General features: G+C 41.1%; 4 protein-coding genes across 7 annotated transcripts in view; 2 read left to right on the top strand and 2 right to left on the bottom strand.

Moving 5' to 3' along the window:
- Window positions 1-108: 108 nt before the first annotated feature.
- LOC146653389 (uncharacterized) lies at window positions 109-5,743 on the bottom strand. Its single transcript, XM_085380421.1, has 4 exons — window positions 5,593-5,743; window positions 1,582-1,670; window positions 1,417-1,493; window positions 109-1,160 (listed from the first exon to the last, which is right to left on the bottom strand). The coding sequence occupies exons 1-4, from the start codon at window positions 5,741-5,743 to the stop codon at window positions 521-523; spliced, it is 957 nt and encodes a 318-aa protein (XP_085236547.1). The 3' UTR covers window positions 109-520.
- On the top strand, window positions 1,707-4,243 carry LOC146653390 (E3 SUMO-protein ligase ZBED1-like). The gene is made up of 3 exons (XM_085380416.1): window positions 1,707-2,883; window positions 3,069-3,688; window positions 3,776-4,243. Exons 1-3 carry the CDS (start codon window positions 2,043-2,045, stop codon window positions 4,169-4,171), a joined length of 1,857 nt encoding a protein of 618 aa, XP_085236542.1. The 5' UTR covers window positions 1,707-2,042; the 3' UTR covers window positions 4,172-4,243.
- Window positions 5,744-5,784: 41 nt separating the features above from the next.
- The window catches only part of tex12 (testis expressed 12), a 73,948-nt gene continuing 57,520 nt past the window's right edge, over window positions 5,785-22,212 (top strand). For 2 of the 4 annotated variants that reach the window (XM_085380429.1, XM_085380426.1), the window contains exons 1-5: window positions 5,786-5,923; window positions 10,211-10,343; window positions 12,341-12,440; window positions 12,908-12,959; window positions 16,027-16,166. In XM_085380429.1, coding sequence (XP_085236555.1) covers window positions 10,245-10,343; window positions 12,341-12,440; window positions 12,908-12,959; window positions 16,027-16,166 — 391 coding nt within the window. In that variant the 5' untranslated portion in view covers window positions 5,786-5,923; window positions 10,211-10,244. Of the gene's footprint in view, window positions 5,924-10,210; window positions 10,344-12,340; window positions 12,441-12,907; window positions 12,960-16,026; window positions 16,957-22,212 lie in introns of those variants that run through there. The other 2 variants (XM_085380427.1, XM_085380428.1) reach the window with 2 other exon arrangements.
- The window catches only part of LOC146653387 (carotenoid-cleaving dioxygenase, mitochondrial-like), a gene marked incomplete at its 5' end in the record, with an annotated part of 28,034 nt that continues 22,873 nt past the window's right edge, over window positions 17,052-22,212 (bottom strand). The window contains 5 exons of the mRNA XM_085380497.1: window positions 17,052-17,223; window positions 17,388-17,498; window positions 18,007-18,189; window positions 18,421-18,558; window positions 19,634-19,801. Coding sequence (XP_085236623.1) covers window positions 17,107-17,223; window positions 17,388-17,498; window positions 18,007-18,189; window positions 18,421-18,558; window positions 19,634-19,801 — 717 coding nt within the window. The remainder of the gene's footprint in view (window positions 17,224-17,387; window positions 17,499-18,006; window positions 18,190-18,420; window positions 18,559-19,633; window positions 19,802-22,212) is intronic.

The following is a 22,212-nucleotide window of genomic DNA, read 5'->3' as shown; positions in this document are numbered from 1 at the left end:
CTGCACAAATTCAATGTTTTAATGTGTGTTTTTAAAAATTAAATTGATGCCATTGCTTAAATAACAGTTTATTGATGTCACATAAAGGTAACATGTAACAACAAAAGAATTCATGAAATATATTGAAAATAAAACATCAGTTATTTTGTTCCAGCCTGAAGGATCTGTTTTTCTTTTTGCTGTTTTCACTGTTCATTTTTTCAAACACAGGTATCTTGGCATATATATGTAAAAAAAGAAATAGTCTGCCTTTTCTCTGATTGCATTGTGCACATCTATATCCATGTATATTCTTTGCACTAGGTAGTCCTCTTGTGCCCACACAACAAAGTCACACCACTGCATCCCACTGATGAGCAGTTGTCCTTGCACTTGCCAGTAATATGCGTGGCTCTTTTTTAGTTTAGGGGTACCACATTCCATCTGCACATATTTGCAGTCAATAAAGTTTTGTACATTGGGACATTTGAATTCGACGAAGCCAAACTGGGGGTATTCATTGGGGTCAAAAACAACACCATCAGGAGATGCAGCAAGCAATGGGGTGAATGACCAGACCACAGGGTGAGTAGTTAACATTCATTAGCCTACTATACTCTGCTGCTATTGCAGGCTCCATCTCAGTTCCTCTCCTCATGTCTGCTGTCTGCCTTGTTCCCTTCAATATACGCTCTGCTAGTGACTCGGCCGAGCTCTGGCCTCTGACGTGACACACCTCCCAAAACCTAGAGGCAGTCACTCTGGGCCTGCGGAGCTGATGCCACTCAGACGAAGAGCTTTGCTCACGTGTAGCTTCCTCTATTTTGTGAGCCATTTCCAGAGTTACAGACAAGCTTTTCAGATGCAGAAGCTCTTCTTCTGAGCACACAAACACACAATCTGATGGCAAGATGTCATACCCCTCCAGAGGCAAGTGCGGTGTTGGTGGTGCATCGCGGTGTAGTGTGATGTACCAGGTTGTCAAAACCGGCTGCTGATATGACAGAACACTGCCCTCCTGCACCAGCCCAAAGGCACTTTCCACAAGGGGCTTGTCAGGTCTCATGTTCATTGTGGTCACAAGTGGCCTGTCCTCAATATTAAATTTTGCATATGCCTCCGTTATTCTGAACAAGCAGGGATCTGGTAACGGACCCACCATGCCTCTGTAGAAGCCACTCCTAAAGAAAACATCAATGACAATAATGTAAGGGAGAAGGTTATTATACTGAACAACAACTAAACTAAAAACTAAAAGGTGTAAAACAGTAGTGCATAAGTTAGAGACTGGGATGTATATGTACATGACTGAGTTAGCCGTCTTCAGAAAGTGTAATGTTGTATGTAAATTAATACCTATTCTGACACATGTATGTATGAAAAAAATAGCAACATACATTTGTAACACATGAAACCAAATTTTACAAATGTAATTACCGTACTCCAGTCTGGGCCATCCTATTTGGTACTGGCTTAGTGAAGATCATGGAGTTGATGGGTCCTGGCCTCACACCCTAACAGAAGACACATTTACTATGGATGGTGTTGCTGTTCATATGTAAACATGGACTAATTCAAAAACTTTAACCTCATTTAAATTACCACTGTCCGTGGCTTGTGCCATTGCTGTTCAGATTCCGTGCAGCTATGCACAGGGGGGACAACCGGCACTCTGAGTTGTGAGTAGTGTGCTGTTTGGAAGAGCAGTGCCACTGTGTGATTGCACATAACAGCGCCTGCCACACAGGAGCACTGGCTATGTGTTAGGGCTGCACGATAAATCGAAAATTTATTGTCATCGCGATATCAGCCTGCGCGATGGGCCCATCGCAAAAGACGGCGTAAACTGCGATAATTGGGTACCTTAAAATGTTTACACACGTGCTGTAAAGAATTTACCAATCAAAGAAATCCATTTACACATTTGACCAGTCGAATAGAGCCCTTCACGGCATTAACCAATCAAATGGATTAGAGGCCCGCCTCCTACGCAGGTCGGGCGCGAACAACGCTGCAGCAACGAGTCAGAGTTGTAATGGCTGAGAGCGAGACGCGTGACGAGAATGCTACTGAACTCGTGGCTAAAAAAAAAAAAAAATAGTACCTCACTTATTTGGAGGTACTTTGGATTTGGTAAAGACGACGTTCTCCAAACACAGGTACTCTGCAAAACTTGCCAAACACTCGTGGCAACCACCAGAGGAAACACGACTAATCTCCACCATCATCTTCAATACAACCACAGAGAACTGTTTGAAGAGTTCCAGAAAGATAGGGCTAGCCAAACAAAGGTTGCTAATGTTAAGACAAAGAGCGCAGCAGTCCAACAGCCGTCTCTGTATCAGAGTTTTTCAAGTGGAATTCCTTATGAGAAAACGTCGAAGCGGTACAAAGAAATAACAGAGGCCATTACACATTTTTTGGCTAAAGACATGATGCCTATAAATACAGTTAGCAGAGAGGGCTTCACCAGTCTGATACATAAAGTGGACCAGAGATACCGCATCCCCTCACGAAACTACTTTTCACATGTCGCCATTCCACAAATGTATGAAACATGCCGCAAGACCGTCATGTTTGAACTGAGCCAAGCTGAAAACTACGCAAGCACTACAGACCTATGGTCAAGTCGTACAACGGAACCATATATGAGTTTCACAGTGCACTTCCTCACCGAAGACTTTGAACTGAAAACACGGTGTCTAGAGACTGTGTATTTTCCAGACTCCCACACTAGTGAAAATATAGCCCATGTATTACGTGAGGTGTTAGCCAGCTGGGATCTTAAAGAAGATCGACAAGTGTGCATCACCACAGACAACGGTGCCAATGTTGTGAGAGCCACGGAGCTAAACAACTGGGTCAGACTTCAGTGTTTTGGACACAGGCTGCACCTTGCAATCGGTAAGTTTTATTCAAGGCAGATCTTTTTAGCAATGAAAATGTGCTATACATTATTATCAAATTGATATTGATAAGGATAATGTTACCTTTTTAGACAACTTTAGTTATAAATTTCAATTAGTTTTTTTTTTTTAAAAAAAAGGTTTTAAACATGACAGTTTTTTTGTTTCCTCTTATTTCTCCAGAAAATTCTATCAAAGATGATGCCCGCATTGCCCGAGCCATTGGACTTTGCAAAAAGTTAGTTGGACATTTTTGCCGCAGCTGGAAAGCAAAGATGGCTCTGAAAAAAGCACAGCAGAAGCTCAACCTCCCAGAGCACACACTGATCACAGAATGCCCAACCAGGTGGGGTTCCAGGCAGAAGATGATTGAGAGAGTCCTGGAGCAGCAGCGGGCCATTTCTGATGTCATCTCAGCAGACAAGAAATCAAGACACTTGATTCCTACTTGGCAGGATCTTGAGGTACTGGAGTCTGTCAACCAGGCATTACACCCCCTGCAAGACTTTACAGATGCCCTGTCTGGTGAGAGCTACGTTAGTGTTTCATATGTAAAACCAGTCCTTCATCTGATGAAGACGTCGGTGCTTGCAGAGAAGGAAGAAGACAGTGATTTGACAAAATCAATTAAGAAGAAAATCCTCGAGTACCTGATTACTAAATATGAAAATCCAGCTACCCAGGAACTTATGGACATGGCGTGCTTCATGGATCCCAGATTTAAAGTCAGCTACACCAGCACTGATCGAGTCTCAGACATCAAGACCAGAGTGATGTCAGAAATGGAAGCAGTGGCACAGAAGGTATTCATGCATGCTTATATATAAAACCTTTCAATTCATATTTAGTCCAAAATGTTTACTTTTCTTATAATCTGCTTTCTGTTCCAGGAGAGAAGCTCCGCTGAACCAGAGGCCCAGACAGATGATCCACCCAGTCGTCCCCTGAAGAAGGCAAAAAAGTCCCTGGGCAGTTTCTTCAAGGCAGCTCCAATCCCTACCTCCTCGTTTATGCATCTCTCACAAGCTGTTGAAGCTGAGCTTAACAGCTACTTGCTATCCACGGCCATAGACAGTGAGGAAGACCCCTTGGCATGGTGGAAACTCCACAAAATGACATTCCCACAGCTAAGCAAGCTTGCAAGGAAGTATCTCTGCATACCTGCAAGTAGCTCACCTTCAGAGAGACTTTTTAGTACATCAGGAAACATAGTAACATGTCAGCGCACATGTTTAAAACCTTGGAGAGTAAACATGTTGGTTTTCCTTAACAAGAACTTGCCATAAAAAACATTCACTCAGGAAGGATGAATGCAAGATAGAGAAACCTTTTTTTTTTTTCAAAAAATTACAAAAACACACTACCTACATTGTTCTTAATTGTTGATAATATTAGTCTTGGCCAGTACGACCACAAAGGTAGACAATTGTTCTTTGGTGTGTTCCCACAGCAGACAAGTTCTTACCTATAGTTTAATCTAGTAAAGTTTCCACTCCAGTTTTGACTTGCATCATAACTACTTGGTGAGTGGTAAAATGATGAACAACTGCATAGAGATAATTTGCAGTATAATTTAAGTTATGTTTATTTAAAACTAATTATAGAGACCGGGAAGGATGTCTTTCAGAATTCAAGCCTCAGAAATTTTTTTATGGGGGCAATGTTTCAATGTTTGACTGCACTTTGTTGTTACACTGCTAATACAGCAGCTTTCATTAAATAAAACTGTGCAGTAAAACGGAAATTATGTATTTGTTTTTTGTTTTTTTTTTGCTATTTATTTTATCGCAAGTCATATCGTTATCGCAGTATTGATCACAGTTATCGCACATCGCAGGTTTTCCTAATATCGTGCAGCCCTACTATGTGTCAGTATCACCGGCGATGAATCCAGAAGCTTAATCTAAGAAGAAAGAACGAAAATTAAAAATGTAACATCTTCATGGAAGAGCCGAACAGGAACATAGTTCAGTGTTATGGTTACGTACCCTCCTGAATGCTTAGTGTTTCCTTCTCTCCCTATTAAAACAACTTAACCATGCTTGATAACCGTAATAACTTAGATTGTGTATATTTGCAGTATTAACTTGTTGTCAAATGTTTCTGATCACCCAAACACACGTTGATTTAACTATCTGACTAGTCAAATTAGGAGTGATAAAGCAGGGAGACAAGGAAAACATTCAAGTTGATGGGCCTTTAGGAATGAACTTAACTAATGCTTAAATGAACTGAACCCCACAGAACGGGGATTAACAACTTTACACAGCTTCCTGCCTACACTTAGTCTGTGTGGTGCCTCACTCTTCCTCATTGACCTGTAGCACAGGGCTCTCACACCGACCTCCCCTGACAACCTGTCTTTATTGGACACTGAATAAAGATACAAGTACCATTAGCATTATTTCTGTATTACTCATTTCAGCATGTCTTAAACATATATATTTTACACTTAGCAAGAGTAGCATTAGGTAGTTAACTACCTCCATAGTTAGCCAACTACCTAACGCCATTATAACAGTGTCTAACTACAAAAGTGACATTAGTTAAGAAAACCTCAACTATAGTTTAGGACGACATAAAACACCGTTTAAGAAAACATGTAATGTAGAGAACTGACATCAAATGAAGGACATAGCGGAGTAACGTAGTGTTTGCATTTGACGTTAGCTAGCGTTTCTTTGTCGGTTAATTTACGTTTTCTTACCTTCGTAGTTGTGTATATATGATGCAGCATATAACTTAAATCCTTTATCTAATTTGCTGGCGGGGGTAGTCGTCACTCTGCAAATCCGATGAACATCGGTGATGTTCAATTTTGGGAGCTCTTGTAGGCAGCGAGTGTAGAACGTCGCCATGGTTTAACCGCACCGGAAGCACTGGGGCAGGACTACATAGAACGCGGAAGTGTTAGTGCAAGTAGTCCATTGGACTATGAAGAAATTAGCAGTGGAGTAACTTACTTTGCAGTTCTTCTGACATCTTTTCAACGACTACATGAGGCTATTTAACTCTTCAACATAGATCCTGAACATCTTGTAAGTGCCTGTTACCTTTATTTTATTTTTTAAATCTTAGCAAAAGTAGCTGTTAAGTAGCTATTAGCAGCTAGGCTAACTCGGTAAACCAGAAAAAACAAGGTTTTGCTAAACAGAGTTTTAACTAATAACTTCTCACAGTTGAATTTGTGATTAATGAGGAAGGTGAGAGCTGAGAGAAGAAGGTCCCAGCTTTCAAAGAGCCTGAGCTGGAGCAAAGTGACACCAGCTGAAGCCTGTAATGGAAACTAAGCATTATGTAAGACAGGGCTCTGCGGCTGTGGGGACGGGATATACAGGCCATGGCCTTCCATGATCTCCTGACAAATAGAGACGCAGCCTTGCTGGTCCGTTTAAGAAAGGCCTCACTTTCCAAAGAGAATTATTCGTTTCCCCTTATCAGAGGTCGCATTTGTTAATTTAATTAATCTTGAAGGTCTGTATCCATTTAATGAATTTGTATCAAAGGTGCGAAAGTACCGATACTCTTTATTTAACTGAAGATACTTAAAAATACTTTGGTAAATAGTGAAGTACTGATTCAACTTTTTCAAGAAGGTAATCAGTAGCTCTTTGAAGGATGTTTCTACCAGCTAATTTTGTACAAAGGTAACTGAACCTTGTGCTTTATTAATGTCATTATATATTATTATTATTATTATTATTATTTCTTTTACTTTTCCCCACACCCAAACAAAAAAATGAGTGTCATCAGGAGTTTGAGTGGGATTCAGCAGGTGGGGGAACCCAGAGATCAGGTGTAGTGGCTCAGTTTGGGGAAAAGGATCACAACTCGCATTCATTACTATTGAGAACTCACACAGGTTATTTTTGTACAGGCTGAGATCAGCTAACCCGTGCTGCTGCTCCTCTCAGGTTTACTGCTTTTTGGGGATTTACACAACTGAATTCAACAAGATTTAACCAAGTATTTCACCCTCTACACCACACATGTTGAACTCCAGGCCTCGAGGGCCGGTGTCCTGCAGGTTTTAGATGTCCTTGATTCAACGCAGCTGATTTAAATGGATAAATGACCTCAACATGTCTTGAAGTTCTTCAGAGGCCTGGTAATGAACTAATCATTTGATTCAAGTGTGTTGACCCAGGGTGAGATCTAAAACCTGCAGGACACCGGCCCTCGAGGCCTGGAGTTTGACAGCCCTGCTCTACACTGACAGTATACTGTCTGCATATGAGGCAAATGTACACATCATCAGCTTAAATTCAAATTCATCTCTGCTACACTTGGTCTAACCTAACTCTGACCATGAGCAATACAGCCACTGTGTACCAGTCCAACACATAGACAGTAAAACTGTGTTTTTATTGTTTATTTACCACAATACAGCAAGTTAACCTGTTTATCTTGCGCTAGACTGCTGGGTGTTTTCATACAACCACTGAATAACACAAAGTATACACTTCAGGATGTTTCACAATATTTAAAAAAAAAAAATAAACTTCAAACCATACGGATCCAATATCTGATTTAAAGCTGATGACATTACACCTAAGCTTTACATTTCCTGTTTATCAAATATCTTTAAATAGAACTTTGTTCTTCCTGTCATCTCCTGTCTTTCTCCATCTCTGAGTAAATTTAGCTCTCATCTCCTTGTAAATACAGCGGCGGTACCTTTAGCTAACATGCACACTGTGTGACAGAGTACATAGAAACAGTTTGTGTAATTGCTGATATTTTTAGAGTTGTTAGAAACTTTGCATTTTAAATACCTGCCACTAGAGCTGCCACAAACGATTATTTTGATAGTCGACTAGTCTGCGATTATTTTTGCGATTAGTCGACTAATCAGATCATCATCCATTGGACGTAAAACGTACAGCTTATTGCACCAGCAGCATCTGCTCTTATATAACTATCATTAGCTTACAGCATTAAGTGTTTAAGGTCTGTGCTAACTAAAAATAAAGACAAGATGATAGTTTATTGAATTTTAATGAAATTTGCAGATTGTTTCGGTGAAGTTTAATAAACTCCTTGCTATCTAAAATATAACAGGACACCGGAGTAAATTCTGGAGCATCTCACACTTCTGATAATCAGCTGTCTGCTTGACGTTTATTCAGCTGTGTAAAAACTTTAATCTCAGCCAAACCGATTTACTCAGCAACAAATAAAACACTGAAAAAAGCCAAACAACAACATTTTTAAGTTCTCTAAGTGACTCATATATCATGTTTAACCTGAGTAGGAAAGACAGCGGTGGGTTTGAAAACGATTAGCCGGGAGTCCGGTGTTCTCACGGCTCTAGTTAGCCTCGCCCCCGGCTAACTATCGAGCTAGTGGGTAACAGACGTCTCCGAAAACGTCGGAGCGCTTTTGAAAATACGTGGTGTCTTGATAAACTGAGCAGATATTTGAGGTTTACACAGCAACATCCCCGCCTGAAAATATGTTAAACGTTTATTTTGTGACCCAGAAAGAATAATAAGAGTAATATTAAAACTAACTAGCTGCCGCCATTGTTGGAAACTGAGCAGGGCTGCGCTATGAATTCTGGGACACAGCTTCTTCTTCTTCGGGGTTTAACGGCAGCTGGCATCCTTGTACATGCAGTGCTCAGTCGCCTCTGTCAGTGCGCCCCAGGGCAGCTGTGGCTACAATGTAGCTTGCCATCGCCAGTGTGTGAATGGGTGATTGAATGTAGTGTGAAGCGCTTTGGGGTCCTTAGGTACTAGAAAAGCGCTATACAAATGCAGGCCATTTACAATTTAGTGCTGCCATCTTCTGTTTCAGGCCGTTATTACACTCTCAAATCCTACTACTTATTCCTGCGTCTTTTGGGATCTTACAAACGACGCGTCGCCTATTAAATTAGTTGTTGGCGATTTTGATAGTCGACGTAATCGTGACTAGTCGACTAATCGTGGCAGCCCTACCTGCCACTTTAAAAGCCTTACTACTTTTGGCCTACTTTATCACCTCAGCCCTGTATAGCGCTTTCGATTAAGGATAAATTATCTTTGTGCCTCTTTCATCCCTTTCTGTGTGATAAGCACAGGTGATGGAAACACCAGTAGGATTGTCTTTTTATGTGTCATTGTTCCTTTCATTTAAGATGCGCACATATGTTTGCATATGCCTCTTTTAAAGCAAAGTGCAGATACCAGAAAGTTTTTGAGTACAGTAACAGGGTATTTTTACTTTGTTACTTCCTGCCTCTGCCACTTCCAAATCAGGCCATTGATATGAACATACGAGCTTAAATATGCTTAAGAGGTTTTTTTTTTTAGCTGTTTTTACAGAGAAGCACCTCCCTGTGGTTTGTGCACTCTGACATTTTCAGAAACCTGGTTACCTCATTAGTCTTTAAATGTAATCCAGTGTTGGTTACTGTGGCCAGTTTCTCCTGTTTTCCTGTTTGTGTTAGAAAGTCTTTCAACCCAATTTCAGCAGAGTTGAAATTGACTCTTTAAAGTAAAGAAAGGTACAGTATTGCACTTCTAGCAAATATAAATTCTATAAATCAACAGAGTAAATAGTTTAAAAAATCATGGCTGCCTCCACCTCATTCCCTGCACACTATAAGTCCGACTCCCCTTTTACAAATCTGAGTCAAATCCTCTCTGCGTTTCTCAGCCGTCTGCTTCCTCAAGCATGAAAATGGGTTGGAAACGGGAGTTAGGAAGTCCTGCCGTCCACCATAATGGATGCTGAATGAAAGTTTTGATTAGAAAGGGTTAACATTATTGTACATTTCTGAATCTTACTAAGCTGAAGCTAACGATCTCATATTTTAAAAACCGTGCAGACATAATATAGTATAGACACATAGTGTCATGTGTTATTTAAACCAACACAAATATGAGCAGAAGGTTCAGGATGTCCTCGTCACAGTACAGAGGAATCAAACAGACGGACTACATTGTGCTCGACATGCTGTGTTGGTCTCAGACTCATGAATTGTTAGCCAAAAGCAGCATTTGCAAAGGTCACCTTTTAAACAGACAGTGGTATTTTAACACTAAGAAAGATACCATTGTTTTTCATCGTGGGATGCAGTTATCAGTAACATGCTGAACTGGGTTTAATTAGTAGTTTTCTGTGTAAATTTCAATTAAAAGAAATGCATAAATCTTAATATATAAGTAAGCTGGGAGTTTATTTCATTTTATTGGACAATATTTTAATTGGCTGATTCTATTATGGTGTAGCTGATTTATCATTTTTATGTATTAAAACACAAACCCACATTAATTCAAACTACACTCTAACATTGATGCTGACAAAGCTGAGTGTTTTTTTTGTTTTTTTTTTTAAAGTCAGGTTTTCCATTTGCAGTTCTGTTGTCTCACAATGGAGGACGCAGGAGCAACGGCAGGAAAACTGATGCCAGCAGCACTAAACATGATGGTGAACAACAACAACGGGCTGAGACAGACGAGCTCTCAGGAGGTGAGGATGGCTGTCCAATAGCACCCAAAACTTGTTTCTTTAAAAAATGGAAATCCAGAGAATTTTTAATATTTGTGTCCATTCAAAAATGATAGCAGACCCACCGGTGCATGAGTAACATGAATCAGTTATTAGACTGACTCGTTATTAGAGCCACATCTTTCAAAAAGGGTCCCGAAATCTTTGTTTTTGTCTCTTGATATGCATGTAATTCTTTCTAGTGGAAGGTTTGACATCCAATTTGGCTGCTCTTCCTTTCAGTGTGTTTTTAGATCCACTCCTTTGAAGGTATTATCTTGTGCCTCTACAATGCATGCTGTGTCTCCTTTAGGAGATAGTTTTGGTTTCAGTACGGCCCGATCGTGGATACAGTCAGTCTCCAGAGGCCCATTTGAGCCTGGAGAAAGCCTGCTTTGATGTTTGGAAGCATTAAATATTTCAGTGTGATCAGTCTTTTCCTCATTCACACGGAGTGTGTTACGTTAGTGACATTTTAAAAGGACTCTCATTTCTGGTACGTGGACAGAGTGAAAAGGAAGCAAATCTGAAGAGTGGTTGAGATGGTTGTTCAGGTGTGGTCCGTCTTCCTGCACGACGATGCCACTGTGGCACGCGCTACTGTTCTGGTGTTGCCTTTGAATTTCCTCCCTCAGGTCCTTGAGGCTCGATGACTGTCTCAAACCGGGAAACAAACCCTTCACGTGAAGTTCAGGCCAGTTTAAAACAGAGGTGATGTTGCACAATGAAGGACCGTCGTGAAATCAACAAGCTTCACGGTAGCAGTCTAAAAATAGTAGCTGTGCTGGGATCTGTGTGAAGACAGTCGTTCATTAGGCCGTTCTTAATATTCTGTATGTGTAATTTTGATGCAGTAGTGTCAGTAAGATTGTTCATCTCAGGCTGTTTTCCCACATGAACTCCTTACAGTGGCAGGAGAGTCATTGTCCAGAGTAGCCTTAGAGACTGGAAACACTCTGCTTTTGGTGAGGGAGGCAGGTCACATGATCATCACCTATTCACTGCACATTTCTCACATTCATGGTGTTGGACCTCATGGAGCCTCTGCTGGCAGGATCATGCTCCATTACATGGAGAGATGTGGATCTAGAAAAGTTCAGGGCTGAGGTGTATGTGTGAAAAATGATTTGTAGATTGGGAGTGTTATTCTTCCTTAAAACATTTCACTGCGGACAAATTGTGCTTGTGTATAAGGCAGGACAATATATTTATCACGATATATATTTGAAAATTCGCAATAACGATATAGCTGACAAGATAATTAATGCAAACAAAATACTTTACAATTTCACAACTTAGTGCAAACACCCCATCAATGTATTTTCACTTAAACAAGCAGCTGATGTAACAGTGCAAATGCAAATTCCTCGCTGACAGTTTAACCAAAAGGCATTTCCAGTGGAAATGGGCTGACATATCCTGAGCATAACCATGTATAATATCCACACAAGTTAAAAAGAGCTGCTTTGCAACATCAAACTGCAGTGTGCCAAATAAAAAAAGTCAAATACATATTTTTGGACCATAAGGCGCACTGTTGATTTTTGAGGAAAGTAAAGGATTTTAAGAGTGCCTTATAGTCCGAAAAACACGGTAATAACGACGGCTGGCTTGCATGCGCTACCAAAAATGTGCTTTGTTGTGCATCTGATGGACGAAAGCCAAACCAGTTCCAGTTCATCCGTTTCATTCAACGATCCGCTTTCCCCCTACTAATGCTCCGTCGCTGCCATGCGTTTTCGGCCATGTGCGTATGAAAACAAAGGCACTGAGCACGCGCATTTACCCATATTCTATCGCAATATTTCATTTTCTTATCGTTGCCTAACATTATACCAGTATTACCATGAACGGTATGATATGGCCCAGACCTACTTGTGTACATAGTCACTCTCCAGAGCAGGAGAAACTCTGCTAGGTTGATGTTTGAATGCATGAAAACATTTTGGTGTCATCAGTTTTTTTCCTCATTGCAACAGATGGAATGTGCAAATGTAAACGAAGAGACCTCTCCACAGAAAAAGAAAAAGAAGGCCCTCTCTTTGGAGTCAGCCAATCCATTTGAGACTATAGCTGCAGGTATGCCAGTTATGCAAAAGTGTGAACGGTGTAGTGTTGTGTATGGTTGGTTACTTTAGTGGAAACAAAAGCAAACACACTACTTTTTTTTTCTTCTTTTTTTTTTCCTTTCCTCTGGCTGGCAGCATGACGTCACAGGAAATTAGAGTGAGGCTGCTTCATAAACAGGATGTGATTGTGTTAAAAAACAGGATATAATTTATTGACCTTTCAGTGGAAGTGGTAAGACTCGATATTAAATGAGAACAGCTCGCATCTTTTTGCTGCTCTGAAATGTCAGCAGATACGTGTCTTAGTGCAATTGTTCCATTAGTCATGCAGCCTGATTTTAAATTTCTGCAACGATACCTGCTTGTATTTATATACGTATCCACATTAAAAACATACTGAAAAAATGGTGAAATGACAGCTAAGCAAAGACATCTGCAGCACGCCTAACATGGACTTGCTTTCTTGTTGTGTTACAGGTGTGAGCAAGGTGCTGAGCGTGCTGGTTTCTGAGTTTGCTGAAACTTTAAGGTATTTACACAAGTCAAGACTGATTCTTTCCCATGATGCCAATTAAACATGGCTGATCAACATTTTCTCATGAAAAAGGGGAATGTAGTACCCTACCAGCACCAGCTTTATCCTGATGGGTGTGCACAAACCTTTGACTGTTACTGTAGCAGAACAGCACTGGATGTTTGGCAGGATCCAGATAAAAGAATATATACTCAGCAAAAATATAAACGCAACACCTTTGTTACTGCTCCCATTCCCCATGGGATGGACGTAGAGACCTAAAATTCATTCCAGATACACAATATAACCATCCCTCCCAAACAGTGGTCACAAATCAGTCCAAATGTGTGGTAGTGGGCACATCTGCTATATTGAGATAATCCATCCCACCTCACAGGTGTGCCACATCAGGATGCTGATCTGACATCATGAGTAGTGCACAGGTGTACCTCAGACTGCCCACAACAAAAGGCCACCCTGGAATGTGCAGTTTTTTGCGCTATTGGGGGTCTGGGGACCCAGAACCGGTCAGTATCTGGTGTGACCACCATTTGCCTCATGCAGTGCAACACATCGTCGCATGGAGTCTATCAGATTGTCAATTGTTGCCTGTGGAATGTTTGTCCACTCCACTTCAATGGCTGTGCGAGGTTGTTGGATATTCGTGGGAACTGGTACACGCTGTCGTATACGCCGGTCAAGCACATCCCGAACATGCTCAATGGGTGACATGTCCGGTGAGTATGCTGGCCATGCAAGAACTGGGACATTCTCAGCTGCCATCTGCCCTGAACAATGTGAACCATGATTCATCCGTGAAGCGCACACCTCTCCAACGTGCCAGACGCCATCGAATGTGAGCATTTGCCCACACAAGTCTGTTACGGCGACGAGCTGGAGTCAGGTCAAGACCCCGATGAGGACGACGGGCATGCAGTTGAGCGTCCCTGAGACGGTTTCTGACAGTTTGTGCAGAAATTGTTTGGTTGTGCAAACCAATTGTTCCAGCAGCTGTCTGGGTAGCTGGTCTCAGACGATCTTGGAGGTGAACCTGCTGGATGTGGAGGTCCTGGGCTGGTGTGGTTACACGAGGTCTGCGGTTGTGAGGCCGGTTGGATGTGCTGCCATATTCTCTGAAACGCCTGTGGAGACGGCTTATGGTTGAGAAATGAACATTCAATGCACGGGCGACAGATCTGGTTGACATTCCTGCTGTCAGCATGCCAGTTGCACGCTCCCTCATTGCTTGTGGCATCTGTGGCATTTTGCTGTGAGACAAAACTGCACATTCCAGGGTGGCCTTTTGTTGTGGGCAGTCTGAGGTACACCTGTGCACTACTCATGAAGTCAGATCAGCATCCTGATGTGGCACACCTGTGAGGTGGGATGGATTATCTCAATATAGCAGATGTGCCCACTACCACACATTTGGACTGATTTGTGACCACTGTTTGGGAGGGATGGTTATATTGTGTATCTGGAATGAATTTTAGGTCTCTACGTCCATCCCATGGGGAATGGGAGCAGTAACAAAAGTGTTGCGTTTATATTTTTGTTGAGTGTACCTTTGGTGCCTTTACTGCACCAAGTCCGTTCAAGTTTAGCCACAAGCAGCAGCTCATTACGTGACCTTTTAAAACGGGGATGTGATGCTGATTTCCATTCGAATAGAATCAGTGCTTTTGCAGCGATCGTGCCCGACCTTGGAGCTCGCCTCTGAAGGGACGAGAAAGACAGTCTCGTCCGAGCAGTCAATTTTGGCCAGGTTACAGTCCAGGTGAACGGGCGAGTCGCACTGTTTGGGGAAACAATCAAATATGTCCTGGCCAAGACCACAACACGTGTGACTGTGCAATACCACATTTACCACACACGGAGGAGACAGAGGCAGGAATCTGTTATGAAACCTATACAAAACTTTAAATTGTGTTAACCTGTACCTGGAATTGACAGAAGGGCTTAACAGGGATCTGAAATTGCACCACCCAGTTCACTGAGTCAGACTTCCCTGAATTGACTGGCAGTAACTGGTGTAACAAAAACTTTGATGAACCAGGAAATGTTTGGCTGTACCAAGAATAGAGCATAGTGTATAACGCAGGGGTGCCAAACTTACGGCTGGCAGGTCACATCTGACCTGTGATACAGTTATACCGCGAGATAATTTCATATGTCTGTTATTATGTGGAGCAAATCTTCAGCCCTGCTGAGAATCCATGCAGACAGAGGTGAGACTTTACTTTGATGGGCACACCATGTGGCCACACGCAAAGACTGACTGGAATCCAAACTCGTCCAGGTTTTAAGCTCATGTATGTTCTCCATAGCAGTAGCAAATCCATACAAGGCTTTTATGAAAACACTGAATAAAATGGCTTCCTTTACAAAGACTAAAGTTACAGTTCAGTACTGAAAATGATATCAACTATATACAAAGTCTTTGATGACAGAGATGCAGAAATGTGTGCATGTAGCACAGAGCCATGGCTCAGTGTCGAAATGAGTCTCAGCGGCTGAATGTGCACGTGAAGCCATTTATAATTCTTGTTTGATCTGCTGCTCACCACAAACACCAATGTTGGGCTTTTAACTGTATTTTCGTAAGTTTTAAGGCTTTTGCCACTAATAAAAGCCTCCACTTCATACTACACAAATTCATTAAACAGTGAAATGAAAGAAAAGTTTGTTTTTAACTTTCCACCACGGTTTTTCATAACTAGAGTTAATAAAGTAATTCTGTAATATCATGTAGAAAAATGGCTAAACATGTAACTTGACACTGACAGAGTTTCACTGGTCCGGCCCACTTAAGATCAAAGCGGGCCGTATGGGTCCCGCTTAACAATGAAATTAGGGACACGGACTGATACAAAATGTCTAATTTGAAGGTAAAAATGTGACTGAGGAAGAGGAACTTAGCTTAGAGCTCAGAAGCAAGTAAATTGATCATAAATGACAAATGTCAGGGAAGTGAAGCGTTTCATTCTGTTCCAGTCTAAACCAAAATTATTGCTGGCTTAAAACAACTGATTACTTTTTGTTGTTGCACAGCTTCATGGTCAGTGTTTGTCCACTGTTGTAGGGAGAGAGCTGCTGCAGACACCTCACAGATGAAGGAGCTGGAGGCCATTTTGGCTGAAGCACGAGACCTGGAAGGTCACCTCAAAGAGAAGAAGAAACAGCTGAAGAAAACACTGGCTCTTATTTCTGATAAACTGGAAGGTTAGTGTGCTGCCTGCTCTGTCACCTGTGTGAGGGAGCACACCTTTGTTTGTGTAGTGCACTTATTCATTTACTAAAGTAGAACCGGATTCTAAGATTTGTTCTCTCCCAGTGTTCTGTGCTGCTGTTATAGTACATTTAAGAAATATGTTATTGTTCTGGGTTTGAGTCAAATGTGTCCTTAGTCCAACATAATGGTGACAATTTGATTATTGAAGGTTTACAATTCAGTTCGTTGTAAAACTCATCTGACCAAATGCATCATTATAAAATATCCATTTCAGAATTTTCTTCACAGCATAAAAGCGAAAAACAAAAACAAAAAAAAGCATAAATGAAATTTAATTTAACCTCATGACTCTTTATAAAAAAACAAACCCTGTACACAAAACTTTGCTAGGTTTATCCTCATTCGAAGCAAAATGCTGCAATAATGCAGTTTTGTTTTCTGCATTTTGATCTTAGGGTGCCCCCAAGCATTTCTTATGAGAATAAATGTTGTTACCAGGTGTTTAAATGCAGCTTTATTTATTGACAGAAGGCTCAGTGACTCGTGAATGTTTCTGAAATTGTACATTTTAAAGTCACAGAGGTTTCTCAAAATGTGTTCTGTGTTAATTTGTGCATTACCTTAACAGTATCATAAAATCAGTTTTACTTTTTTATAGCAATGCATGAAATAGCAGATATTAAAAAAAACCCTCACGACCTTCATTTACAGATAGCTGTGGAAAAACAATAGAAACAAAGGATTTTATTTCAACACAGATTATATCGACACTTAAGGTTTTATTAAGTCTGAAAAAAGGCATGCATGCTTTAACATATCACTATGACATGAAAATAAAGGAATTCTTTAAATGAGGGTCTTTGCTTTTAAGTCAACATGTACACAGTGTAGGTGTGTCCCTGTGAAGTCACATGTACATCCATCAGACGTCTAAGCCGTGGCATTGAATGTCCCGTGGAAGCCATAGGGGATGTTGACAGGTACCACCGCCCTGCCCAGCTCCTCGAATGTCTTGGCATCTAACACCAGAAGGAATGTACTCTTGTCCTGGAGAGAACAGAGACATGGGTAAAGAAATACTTGGTGTACAAGACAGTGTAGAAAACACAACGGCACGATGTCCAAGCTCGTGCTCAGCCATGTTTTACATTTGTATGAGGAAACTGTATCTATAAAGAGTACCCTGTCCAAAATGGCTGAGCCTGACTAACCTCGTCTGGAGTGATGACCACAGACATGATGACACCATCATCCTCCTCTGTAGCATTAGGAGAGGGAACAAAGACCGGCTCAGATGGATACTGACCAGGATGTTCCCACACCTGTGAGGGAACATTTACACACAATATCACATTCATGATGATAAAAGAAAAATCACAATAACAATGCTATCTCAATACCTGTGGGACAGTCCTCTCTAACTTTGTTTACTGTTTGTTAACTCCATATTACCCACAATTTTTATGGATTGTCTTCAGTCTTATACTAGTTATATACCAGGGGTCCCCTGAGGCCTGGTATATAACTAAGGCCTTTTTTTTTTTTCAATACAACATTATATAATTTCACAATGACACAAAAAGTTACTACATATACATACAGTAATATACTACACTAGATTTCTATATTACCAAGGCTGACATCAGCATAAAACACTTTAATATAACCCTTTCCCCTTTGGGGTGAGTTGCGCTCTCTGTGAATGAACTAAAATAGAAACAGATATAATTGGTTCTATCTGGAAACTGTTGATTTCAGTTGTGGGGGTTAACTTGTTCCACAGATTGGAAATGCAAGCTCTCTTTTCTTTGCTCCAATAAAACAACGTGCCTTCATGCGTTTTCCGTGGAGATCCATCTTAATCAGCGTGTCCCCTACAAGGTGTCTAAAGCCACAGCCATAGAAGTAGCGGTAGGGATGGGTGTTGAATTTGTGATAGTTGATCTGAGGAAACTCCAGACCTCCGTATTCATGGAGATCCTCCCCATGCAGGTCCTCATGAGTACAGAACACCTGCACAGGTTTAAAAAAACAAAAGCAACACAGGTAATCACTGAGATTCAGGTAGTGAAAGTGCTACATGTTGACATTTTAATAGCAAAGTCCAATTAAGCGTTTATATAGAAGAGACTGTAGACTGTAAAATCCTGTTTTTGCGGGATATTTACAATAAAAAACTGAAACTATAAGAATGGGAGTAGTAACATGTTGATACATGTATGTTAATCATGCTGTTTGCCCTACCTTGTTCTTGGCAATTCTTACAGAAGTAGCTATGCTGTTCGGCAGGGTAATCAAGTTCTGGTTATAGGGTGTGTCAGGGCCCACATTGAGAGGCAGCACAAATCGCCGGGGGAAGGCTCTACTCAAGGTGTTGTACACCTGACGAGGAAGATCTTGTTAACTTCAACAATAGGGCTGCCACAAACGATTATGTTGATAGTCGACTAGTCACCGATTATTTTTGCGATTAGTCGACTAATCAGATCATCATCCATTGGATGTACAGCATACAGCTTATTGCACCAGCAGCATCTGCTCTTATAACTATCATTAGCTTACAGCTTGAAGTGTTTAAGGTCTGTGCTAACTAAAAATAAAGACAAGATGATAGTCTATTAAATTTTAATGAAATTTGCAGATTGTTTCAGTGAAGCTTAATAAACTCAGCCGTCTGCTCCTTGCTATCTAAAATATAACAGGACACCGGAGTATATACTCCAGCATCTCACACTTCTGATAATCAGCTGTCTGCTTGACGTTTATTCAGCTGTGTAAAAACTATAACTTTAATCTCAGCCAAACCGATTTACTCAGCAACAAGAAAAATACTGAAAAAAGCCAAACAACAACATTTTTAAGTTATTTAAGTGACTTATGTTTGTTTAACCTGAGTAGCGAAAGACCGCGGTGGGTTTGAAAACGATTTGCCGGGAGTCCGGTGTTCTCACGGCTCTAGTGAGCCTTGCCCCCAGCTAGCTATCGAGCTAGTGGGTAACAGACGTCTCCGAAAACGTCGGAGCGCTTTTGAAAATATGTGGTGTCTTGATAAACTGAGCAGATATTTGAGGTTTACACAGCTACATTCTCGCCTGAAAATATGTTAAACGTTTATTTTGTGACCCAGAAAGAATAATACGAGTAACATTAAAACTAACTAGCTGCTGCCATTGTTGGAAACTGAGCAGGGCCGCGATGGGTCGCGCTATGAATTCTGGAACAGTTTCTTCTTCTTTGGGGTTTTACGGCAGCTGGCATCCTTGTACATGCAGTGCTGCCATCTTCTGTTTCAGTCCGTTATTACACTCTTAAATCCTACTAATTCGTGACTAGTCCGACTAATCGTGGCAGCCCTATTCAACAAGCAATCTTTTTTTCAGATAAACCAAAAACAGCATAATCATTTTCCATAAACTGCACAGGAAAGTTAGTAATGAGCTTTACTTAACTAACTTACCTCATCAAGAGCTTCTCCAGACTTACGCATGTTCTGGATGTTGTAGTTTGTGATTGCCTGGCCATCATCTGATGCACACAAATCTATGATCAAGAATCCATCCTCCTCATATGCATTGATCTGATGGAAGGTTGATAGTGGCTTTGCAAGATACTTGAGGGAGCTTACCTGAAACACAAAAACAACAATGGAAATGCACTGTGGCACTGTTTACATTCATTGATTACATAATAGTTCATATTAAAATAATTTTACTTAATATTTAAATTAATCTGAGTTTTTTCACCTTTCTAATGGTTCCAAAACTCGCATAGGAAAAAAAAAATGTAACAAACCATCTTAAGTTACTAAATGTTCAAATGGAAATCGTCACTTGAAACTTTAGCATTTGCAACATTTATGGAAAGCAGATATCATCTCTAATAGTCATAACGAGAGGTTTCACATCACAGGTCTTCACACAAGTTTCCAACCCACTACACCCATGGTGTCACAGCTCTCACAACCAAAGAAAACAACGGATACACTTAACCAAAGCTGAACTACTTAACTCTAAACACAGTGAAACACAGGAAAAAACAACATAGCTAACATTTTATCTAACATTCACAAGCGTAGCTACTGTAAAGGTCAATCAGGAACTAATATTACAGGCTAGAGCAGAGCACCAGGTGTCAGGTGGAAATTGGCATTCCTTTTGCAAGTTTCACTCATACTACAATGTAGGGCTGGACAACTATGGCCAAAACTAGTATCACAATTATTATGATCAGTATTCAGATCTCAGTCATTAGTTACGATTATTCATTGATTTTTAATGACAAAAACAAAGTTGTGTTTTTACGTCTTCACATTTCTACGAATCTTTGTGTCCAAAGATATCTTTATTTTTAGTATATCTCTTGAAGAAAAATTATGACACTAATCACCTTTACATTGTGCTACATTACTGCAAATTATTCTTTATGAATGAACCTTTATGGAAAAATGTGTTTATTCACTTGGCCTTAGTGCGTCTCCTAAAAGCTAAGTATAAAGTCTTTCACTAAATTCCTCAGCTGTGACATTTTCCCTGCGATATGTTGCAGTTTTTTCACTTCAGAAAAATATATGTAGTAGGTAGGGGGTGACATTTTTTGTCCAGTGTGTTGTTTGGTGTTTTCAGTACGTCTTTGTGAGCTGGATGAATCTGCTTGCATGATTTCGGAAGATTGACACTAGCAACCACTGCATTGTCTTTCTTGGGGTTAATGCATTAATTGCACCATCCCATTGCACTCACACCCATCGCGAAGAAGTGCTTCGAGAGGCTCGTCATGAGGCACATTAAGAGCCGGCTGCTACCCACACTGGACCCACAGCAGTTCCCCTATCGCCCCAACTGGTCAACAGATGACGCCATCGCCACCACCCTACGTCTTGCCCTCACCCACCTGGACAATAAAGACATGTATGTACGAATGCTGTTCATAGATTTCAGTTTAGCATTTAACACACTCATTCCTTAGCAACTGATTGTTAAACTGAGCCTGCTGGGCCAGAACACCTTCCTCCGTGGCTGGATCCTGGACTTTCTGACGGAGAGACCTCAGACAGTCCGGATCGGTAACAGCACTTCTAACACAACCACACTGAGCACTGGAGTCCCTCAGGGCTGTGTGCTCAGCCCACTGCTGTTCACTCTGCTGACTTATGACTGTGCAGCGATGCACAGTTTGAACCACATCATCAAGTTCACTGATGACATGACTATGGTGGGTTTCATGCGCAAGAACGATGAGTCAATGTACAGAGAGGTGGTACAAGAACTAACAGACTGGTGTAGAGTCAACAACTTGTCTCTGAACGTAGACAAAACAAAGGATATGATTGTTGACTTCAGGAGATCACTGTCCACTTAACATCAATGGATCCTCTGTGGAGGTCATCAAGAGCACCAAATTCCTTGGTGTCCACCTGGCAGAGAGCCTCTCTTGGTCCCTCAACACCAGCTCCATAACTAAGAAGGCCCAACAGCCTCTCTACTTCCTGCGGAAGTTGAGAAAAGCCCATCTCCCACCAGCCATTCTCACCACCACCTACAGGAGGACTATTGGGAGCATCCTGAGGAGCTGCATCACTGTCTGGTATGGTAACTGCACCCTATGGATCACAGTACCTTACAACGGATAGTGAGAACAGCTAAGAAGATCATCGAAGCCTCCTCTTCCCTCCATCACAGACACTTGTTGCACCCACCAGCATTGTGGATGACCCCACACAACCCTCTCACACACTCTTCACCTCTGGCAAGAGGTACCGGAGCATTTTGGTAACAGAGCATAACAGAGCATAAAACACAGGAAAAACACAAAGGAGATTTTCCTGGCCTGTGTTTTTATAGCAGATAACCACCTTAAAAAATTTCTGCAGTAGAACGAAAACAGAAGAAAACCATGAATCAACATATAAACATTAGCTGATGCTGCTGAAGTGAAGCAGAGCAAAGTTAGAGGTTTTATTAGAGACACAGCCAAGTGTTTTGCAGTTTTGCATAATTTAAAAAAGTTAAAATTTCTTCAGTATTGAACAGCAGAAAT

This window comes from Rhamphochromis longiceps, linkage group LG14, assembly GCF_057381845.1.
Source record: "Rhamphochromis longiceps isolate RC_006_pf linkage group LG14, R_longiceps_female_GT1.1, whole genome shotgun sequence".
Lineage (NCBI taxonomy): Eukaryota > Metazoa > Chordata > Actinopteri > Cichliformes > Cichlidae > Rhamphochromis > Rhamphochromis longiceps.
The sequence above is the reverse complement of the archived record's forward strand: the minus strand, read 5'-3'. Positions and strand labels throughout refer to the sequence as shown.

Coding starts and splice junctions, on each gene's coding strand:
- LOC146653390 (XM_085380416.1), top strand. CDS start 2,043: ATGCTACTGAACTCGTGGCTAAAAAAAAAAAAAAATAGTACCTCACTT. Junction 2,884..3,068: donor CAGGCTGCACCTTGCAATCG/GTAAGTTTTATT, acceptor TTATTTCTCCAG/AAAATTCTATCAAAGATGAT. Junction 3,689..3,775: donor TGGAAGCAGTGGCACAGAAG/GTATTCATGCAT, acceptor TTTCTGTTCCAG/GAGAGAAGCTCCGCTGAACC.
- LOC146653389 (XM_085380421.1), bottom strand. CDS start 5,743: ATGGCGACGTTCTACACTCGCTGCCTACAAGAGCTCCCAAAATTGAAC. Junction 1,671..5,592: donor ATATATACACAACTACGAAG/GTAAGAAAACGT, acceptor TCTTCCAAACAG/CACACTACTCACAACTCAGA. Junction 1,494..1,581: donor GGCACAAGCCACGGACAGTG/GTAATTTAAATG, acceptor GTCTTCTGTTAG/GGTGTGAGGCCAGGACCCAT.